This window comes from Bison bison, unplaced genomic scaffold (genome assembly GCF_000754665.1).
Source record: "Bison bison bison isolate TAMUID 2011002044 unplaced genomic scaffold, Bison_UMD1.0 scf7180017862870, whole genome shotgun sequence".
Lineage (NCBI taxonomy): Eukaryota > Metazoa > Chordata > Mammalia > Artiodactyla > Bovidae > Bison > Bison bison.
This window is the reverse complement of record NW_011493442.1, coordinates 7,344-16,186: the sequence shown is the minus strand read 5'-3', so window position 1 is coordinate 16,186 and position 8,843 is coordinate 7,344. Positions and strand designations below refer to the sequence as shown.

General features: G+C 36.5%; 1 protein-coding gene across 1 annotated transcript; it reads right to left on the bottom strand.

The window, feature by feature from the left end:
- Window positions 1-5,677: 5,677 nt before the first annotated feature.
- LOC104983490 (olfactory receptor 5W2-like) lies at window positions 5,678-6,622 on the bottom strand. The gene has a single exon (XM_010832922.1). The coding sequence runs from the start codon at window positions 6,620-6,622 to the stop codon at window positions 5,678-5,680; it is 945 nt and encodes a 314-aa protein (XP_010831224.1).
- Window positions 6,623-8,843: the final 2,221 nt, after the last annotated feature.

The following is an 8,843-nucleotide window of genomic DNA, read 5'->3' as shown; positions in this document are numbered from 1 at the left end:
CGGAAACAGTGGAAACAGTGGCTGACTTAAATTTTTTGGGCTCCAAAATCACTGCAGATGGTGATTGCAGCCGTGAAATTAAAAGATGCTTACTCCTTGGAAGGAAAGTTATGGCCAACCTAGACAGCATATTAAAAACAGAGACATTGCTTTGCCAACAAAGGTCTGTCTAGTCAAGGCTATGGTTTTTCCTGTAGTCGTGTATCGATGTGAGAGTTGGACTATAAAGAAAGCCGAGCACCAAAGAATTGATGCTTTTGAACTGTGGTGTTGGAGAAGACTCTTGAGAGTCTCTTGGTCTGCAAGGAGATCCAACCAGTCCATCCTAAAGGAGATCAGTCCTGGGCATTCATTGGAAGGACTGATGTTGAAGCTGAAACTCAAATCCTTTGGCCATCTGATGTGAAGAGCTGACTCATTTGAAAAGACTCTGATGCTGGGAAAGATTGAGGGCAGGAGGAGAAGGGGACGCCAGAGGATGAGATGGTTGGATGGCATCACCAACTCAATTGACATTGGTTTGGGTAAACTCTGGGGGTTGGCGATGGACAGGGAGCCCTGGTGTGCTGTGGTTCATGGGGTCGCAAAGAATCGGACACAACTGAGCGACTGAACTGAAGTGAAACTGAGGGTGTTCGTGTCACTCAAGAGTTTTACTACCATTATCTACTTCTCTAGTCACAGATTTGAACGTTGGAGTTTGTCCTTGCTTACTTCATTATGATTCTTTTCCAAAATCACTTTTTCCATCAGGCACTTCTCTGTTTCCAGGGATATCAGATCTCTTAGGGTTTCACTCTTTTGAGGAGCACTTAAATTCTTGTCTTGTTCCTTATCTTTGAGGGAAAGATTTTACCTTTTCATTATTTAATGTGATGTAAGTGGAGTTTGTCACATATGTCCTTTATTTATGTTGAGATAGGTTCCTCTCTAGCTGGTTTGCTGAGAATTTAATCATGAAAAAAGTTTGAATTTTGTCATTTGTTTTCTGCATTTATTGATATGATTATATTACTTATACTTGTGTTTGTTAATGTGGTATATCACATTATTCAATTTGCACATGTTGAACTGTCTTTGCATGCTTGGAATAAATAACACTTGATCATAGTGTATGATCTTTTCAATGCAGTTTTGAATTTGGTTTTCTGATATTTATGTTCGTCAGGAATATTCACCCTTTATTTTCATTACTTGTTGTGTTTTGTCTGGTATTGAGATCAAGGTAATGCTGGATTCATAAAGTGAGTTTGGAAGTACTGCCTATGGTTCTATTTTTTTTTTTTTTGGAAAAGTTTAAAAATTATTAATTCTTCAAATGTTAGAATTCACCAGTGAAGCCTTGTAGTCCTGGACTTATCTTTTTTGGGGAGCTTTGGATAACTGATTCAATCTCCTTATTAGTAATTTGTCTATTCGGATTTTTTATTTTTTCATCCTTCAGTCTTTGTAGGGTGTTACGCTCTAGGAATTAAACAATTTCTTCTAAGTCATTTTATTTTTTTTGGGGGGGGGAGGGATGTATATTGTTCATAGTAGTTTCTTATGATCTTTGGTTTTTGTGTAGTATCAAGGGTCATATCCCTTCTGCCATTTATAGTACTACTTATTTGAGACTTCTCCCTTATTCTTGATAAATTTAGCTATTTTTTCCTCCATTTTGCTTACCTTTTCATAAGTACAGCCTTTATGTTGATTGACTTTTTCTATTTCATTTGTTTTAACTCTGATCTTTGTTTTTTCTTTTCTATTACTAACTTTTGACTTAGCGTGTTCTACTTTTCTAGTTCCTTGGGGTATAAAAGGTCTAGCTTTTTTTTTTTTCTTCTTCTTAATGTAAGCATTTTTTCACTGCAAACTTTTCTCTTGAAGCTGTGTTTTTTGTAATTTGTTATTGTACTCTAATTTTTGGCATTATATTTTTCTATTTCCATTTGTCTCAGTATACTTTTTAATTCTTTTTTGATTTCTTCTCTGAACTACTGGTTGTTCAGGGATATGTTTAATCACCATACATTTGCTTTAAACTTATTTCTCTAACTGATTTCTAGTTTTATACTGTTGTGGTTGGGAAAGTGTTTGATATGGTTTAAATTTTCTGTGGCATTCTTGAATGAAGGTCTTACTGTCAGAGTCAGATGATCTGGAGACATGTCAACCCTTAAAGTGTTAGTCACTCAGTCATGTCAGACTCTTTGTTACCTCATGGACTGTAACCCACTAGGCACCTATGTCCACGGAATTCTCCAGGCAAGAATACTGAAGTGGGTAGCCATTCCCTTCTCCAAGGGATCTTTATGACCCAGGAATCAAAGCCAGGTCTCCTATATTCCAGGCAGATTCTTTACCACATCCCTAGGACAGTCATAAAAGCTGAAGTATATCTATGTGTACCAGTTCCTTCCAGGGAGATACTGGTAAATTGAGGTGGGAGGACCTCAGACAATTGAATAAGTCAATTTTAATTTTATAATTCCATTTATAGGACTTAAAATATTCTTACCTTCAGTTCACATCCACTAGATCTCATAACAGCCAGTTTGTATATCAAATGAATCTTTAGATGCTCTGACTTTATTTTTTGGGGCTCCAAAATCACTGCAGATGGTGTCTGCAGCCATGAAATTAAAAGACACTTACTCTTTGGAAAGAAAGTTATGTTCAACCTAGATAGCATATTCAAAAGCAGAGACATTACTTTGCCAACAAAGGTCTGTCTAATCAAGGCTATGGTTTTTCCTGTGGTCATGTATGCATGTGAGAGTTGGGCTGTGAAGAAAGCTGAGCACCAAAGAATTGATGCTTTTGAACTGTGGTGTTGGAGAAGACTCTTGAGAGTCCCTTGGACTGCAAGGAGATCCAACCAGTCCATTCTGAGGGAGATCAGCCCTGGGATTTCTTTGGAAGGAATGATGCTAAAGCTGAAACTCCAGTACTTTGGCCACGTCATGCGAAGAGTTGACTCATTTGAAAAGACCACGATGCTGGGAAAGATTGAGGGCAGGAGGAGAAGAGGAGGACAGAGGATGATATGGCTGGATGGCATCACTGACTCGATGGACGTGACGCTGAGTGAACTCCGGGAGTTGGTGTTGGACAGGGAGGCCTGGCATGCTGCGATTTGTGGGGTCGCAAAGAGTTGGACATGACTGAGCGACTGAACTGAACTGAACTGATACAGGGTAGTCAAATAGAGAGAAATTACCTAACCAGATTACACATTTATATTCTCTAAATTAGCAACAATCCACGAACACTCCATTTTTCTTGGACAATATATCTCAAAAAGTGATTTCTACCATGTTTCTGCTGATAAATACTAGTTTTAAAATATTGTGTGTAAATTGAGAAAACATAGCACAGGTGAAAACCCCTGAAGTCTTTTATTTAAAAACAAAAACAAAAACAAACAAAAAAAACCTCTTCATAAGTTCTTTCCAGTATGATTCTGTATAAGAGGTCAATGTCTCACAAATGCCCCCTGTGGTAGCCAGAGAACCTTCTTGGGCTTTAATTTCATTCTGAAATGTTTTTGCACAAAGACACTCTACAATGATAGCTAGAAGATCTAAGAAACAGTGGTTTTTTTAACTTTTGCAAGTGTAATAAATAAGTGCATGAATTTTACATGCTTCTTCAAATATATGTATTGTTTAGACATGTTGATTCAGTGCTTTAGCATCAGATTCTAGAGCAGAAACCAACAAAATAGATACATATTAAGAATGTATCCAGATGAATGCTCTTTACTTCTAGTGTGATATGTGTCTTCTTTACAAATCAGTACCCTGGTATTCACAACCATTTTATATTCTTTCTTAAAATTTATTATATATATGTATTCAAGCCACACACCATATCTTCAGTTAATTTTTATTTTGTTAATTATTTATGTCTAATAAACACTCACAAATGTTATCTACTCTTTTTATTCCTTCCTTTTTCTTTACTTAATTCTCTCTCTCTCTTTCCTTCTCCATTGTGTCCCAAACATTAGGTAAGTCCTTTGGATAATACAGACAGAATACAGAATCCTTGAGCAAAGATTGTTCACAATCTCATACTGTAGGCCATGATTTCACAAACAGGACACTATTAAATAGAGTGATTAAAGAAAATGGTTGTTTGTGAACTATAAAAAGGAACATTTAATCAGAGCTAAGAAGGGGAGGAGTTGATAGCTAATTATTAAAGAAATCTATGCAATTTACCAAAGCACTGTAAATTGCTTTCAGTTTTGGATTTCTTAATTCTAAAAAGGTGTGTGTATGTATGTGTCTGTGTGTTCAGTTGCATCCAACTCTTTGTGACCCCAGGGACCACAGCCTGCCAGGCTCCTCAGTACATGGAACTTTCCAAGCAAGAATATTGGATCAAGTTGCCATTTCCTATTCCAGAGGATCTACCTGACCCAAGGGTTAAATCCAACTCTCCTGCATCTCTTGCATTGGCAGGCAGATTGTTTAGCACTGAGCTACTGGGAATCCCCTGAAAAGTTATGTTGTTGTTGTTGTTCAGTCACTCAGTCGTGTCCGACTCTTTGTGACCCCACGGACTGCAGCACACCAGGCTTCCCTGTTCTTCACCATCTCTCGGAGTTTGCTCAAACTCATGCCCATTGAATTGGTGATGCCATCCAACCATCTCATCCTCTGTCGTCCCCTTCTCCTCCTGCCCTCAATCTTTCCCAGTATTAGGGTCTTTTCTAATGAGTCATCTCTGTGCATCAGGTGGCCAAAGTACTAGAACTTCAGCTTCAGTTTCAGCATCAGTCCTTCCAGTGAATTTTCAGGATTGATTTCCTTTAGGATTGACTGGTTTGATCTCCTTGCTGTCCAAAGGACTCTCAAGCATCTTCTCCAACACCACAGTTCAAAAGCATCAGTTCTTCAGCGCTCAGCCTTCTTTATGGTCCAACTCTCACATCCATACAGTTCAGTTCAGTCACTCAGTCATGTCCGACTCTTTGCAACCGCATGAATTGCAGCACGCCAGGCCTCCCTGTCCATCACCAACTCCCGGAGTTTACTCAAACTCATGTCCATCGAGTCAGTGATGCCATCCAGCCATCTCACCCAACTCAAGACCTCTATAAGTGTCAAATTATCTTCCTAGAATAATTTCCTTCCCAAATTTTTGGATCTGACAATTAATATCTCCATTCAAGAAAACCTTTCTTCTGCACACTATGTTTTGACATTTGTTCCTAGATTTTTAACCCTACTTTTTTTTTTTTAATTAATGAAAGTCTTAAACTTTACTATGAATTGTATGTGTGGTTAGTTAGTAAATGTTTCTTTATTCATCTAGATTATAAGGTACATTTTTATACAAACTAATGGGTTTTTAAAGAAATGTAAAGCACTTAGAGGCAGACAAAGAAGAATTAAATAGTTGCTAAATATTAATACACTTAAAATAATAATGTTTGAATGAATGGATACACAGAAAAAGTATGATAGAATTTGAAGAGCCAGGAAGTTTTACACAGAGTTTCATAGATAAGGTCAAGACATATAATGAAGCATGACAAGTTTTGAAAACTGCAACAATTTCCTGTGGCTGAGCTTTAGTATAGATACTCATTTATTAAATAATTTGATAAAATTATATTTCTCGTGTATCATACCATATAATTTTGCAAAAATAATAACTACTATATGTGTGTGTATATGTGTTATATAAATCTTTGAAACCATCTTTTATTTTTTAGTTTTCCTAGGGCATTTTTCACATCCTTGTTATGTAGGCTATAAATCAGGGGATTTAACATGGGAATCATAAGGGTGTAAAACAATGAGGTCATTTTGTCTTGATCTAAAGAGTAGATTGAGCTTGGCCTAAAGTACATAAAAAGCATAGTTCCCTGGAAAATTGCCACAGCAGTTAGGTGGGAGGCGCAGGTAGAGAAAGCTTTGAACCTCCCCTCTGCAGAATGGATCTTTGAGACTGCAAGGATGATATAACAGTAAGAGATAAGAACTCCTGAAATTGAGCTCAATTCAATAACACCAAAAACAATAAATACTGTCAATTCATTGACTTGTGTATCAGAGCAGGAAAGAAGGTAGAGTGGAGGTAAGTCACAGAAGAAGTGGTTAATCTCATTTGACCCACAAAAGCATAAGTGGAATGCTAATGTCGTGTGGATCAAAGCATCTGTCATTCCCACAAGGTAAACCCCAGCCACGAGCAGGGAGCACACCCCACTGGACATGCTGAGCGCATAGAGCAAGGGGCTGCTGATGGCCTTGTATCGATCATAGGCCATCACTGCCAGCAGGAGACACTCAGAATCTGCAAAGGTACAGGCAACCAAGAACTGTAGGGCACAGCCATAGAAGGGGATTGGTTTGTTCTTGGCCAAAAGGTCAACCAGCATCTTGGGCCCAATTGCTGTGGAATAGCAGAGGTCACAGAAAGAGAGGTGGCTGAGGAAAAAGTACATTGGCGTTTGCAGCTGGGGATCCATTCTAATCAAAATTATCATTCCAAGATTTCCCAGAAGATTAATGAGATAAACAACTAGCAACATGGCAAATAAGGTCACTTTCACTTCCAAATCACTGGTAATCCCCAAGAAAATGAATTCAGTCACAGAGGAGCAATTTTCTTTCTCCATTCTTTAATTTTTCTTATCTAAATTTTTGACAAAATGATCAGGAAAAGTATAGATAAATGTATGGACATCTGCAGAATATCTGTAAAGGAGAGCACAGTCTCTTTGTGTAACTGTCATTTTATACTCAGAAAATTACCCAATAATGTACTTACTTTTTGAAGGAACATTTTTACCTACCTGGAAAAATAAAAACAAACAAACAAACAAAAAACACACTATATTACACATTGAAAAAGTTTTATCTAAGTCTGCATGTCATTATGATGTATATAAAACTCTATGAGTTTTTCATTTTCCTAGGTTTTTGCCTTCTTATCTCTGGAGGTATAATTGGAAGAATTAACGTCTTATTTTATGTTCAAAATACCATAGAAGAAACACCAGTGTTTGAAACCTGGCTGTCAGTTATAGGATTAAGCATTTTCCATCTCTGGAAATAGTCATTTGGGCACAAAAATTTGTTACCATTGTTATGTTTCTCAAAATACAGCTCAGATAATGTTGGTTTGAAATGATTTTCTATACATTCTAGAGCATATCAGCAACTATTCATAATGAAAATTATGTTACCGTCCTGGTCTAAGTTACCTTCAGCATTTGGTAGACATAAAATAAGCATTATTGGCCTTTACTATAGAAACATGTTGCTCCTTTGTCACAATTCTCATTACTGATCTCTGCTTCGCCCTGGTGCCAGAGGATCAGAGGATGGATCCCTTGACCAGCCAAAGAAAAATGATACAAAGAAGTGAAAACAACAGAATTTAACACACGCACTTGTGTCTCTTTGATTTTAATTGACTTTTATATTAAAAAGAAAATGAGATGAGGTATAATAAACACTTCTGATATGTACAGTGTCCTCCTTGTGTGTATGTATTTGCATGTGTCATGTCTGCATGTATGCACGTCTCTGTTGATATAAGAATTAGCATATTGGTGACAGATTTTCTTTAAGTATATATTGGCATATGATTTACATGGAGTTAAGCTTGCAAATATTGCTATTTATAGTGTTCTGACTATATTATTTTTTAAATAAAATTAAAAAAAGTATGTATATGCTTCCCCAGTGACAAAGAGTAAAGGCTTTCCTGTGAATCTAAATTAAAAGTAACTAATTAAACAATCATTTTATAGATGCTAGAGACAGATTCTTCGAGTTCTGAGAAGATAATATTTTCTGACTTTTAAACTCATGAGTTTATTATATTGAATTGGTAGGCATAAGTAATTAATTGATAAATCTCTCATTTTTAAATGCTGTTTTTCTCCTATATTCTTACATCTGGAGATTCAAGAACATACCTGGAATGAGCAGGTCTTTCTGTCCTTGCTACTGATGTCTAAAAAATAAACAGCTAACCTTTTATTTTGCCAGGTAGGATTTGGGGACTTAAGTCTCTGAAGCGTCCATCCTCTGGCTCAGTGTTTGCTAACATTTGGTTAATTATATTTTCTGCTTTGTATTTCCCCCCATGAAAACAGTAACAACCTTTGCAAAAATTAAGCTTTATTTCTTCACTATTGTCAACGTATTGATCTGACAGTATGAAAAATACGGATTATGTTTATTTTAAGCTGCACAGTTACACTGAATCTAAACTCTTCTTACCTAGTCAAAGCAGAGATCTGATGAATTACAAGATTTCCCAACTTAGTAATTTACATCTTCCTATTCTTTTTGTTTCTTCCTTTTTGAAATATTCACCTTCCTCATGTCATTTAGGAATATTTCCAGTAATAAAAGTATATGAAGAAATGTCAAAGCAATGCATGAAAAGCCAACAGATTTAAATAATCAGTACCTAAAATCAATTCATTTTGATGAATGCAATGATTTGATGTAGTTTGTGGGAATACTTGGATTCAACTAACAAACGTTATAAATGAAAAGTGGGGGAAATGTACTTGTTTTACACCTGCACTATATCTTTTTAGAACAAAGATTGACTCAGGTGTTAAAGCTTTTTTATGACTCATAATTTCCTCTCTTATTAGAGAGGCAAAAACAAGATATCTGCACTAAAGAGAATTGATGATGCATTTAAGTCCTCTTAGGCTTCAAAATCACTGCAGATGGTGACTACAGCCATGAAATTAAAAATTGTGCCTTGGAAGAAAAGGTATGACTAACCTTGGAAGGAAAGTTATGACCAATCTAGATAGCATATTGTAAAGCAGAGGCATTACTTTGCCAACAAAGGTCCATCTAGTCAAG

Excerpts from the sequence above, each read along its gene's own strand:
- LOC104983490 (XM_010832922.1), bottom strand. The coding sequence starts at position 6,622 with ATGGAGAAAGAAAATTGCTCCTCTGTGACTGAATTCATTTTCTTGGGG.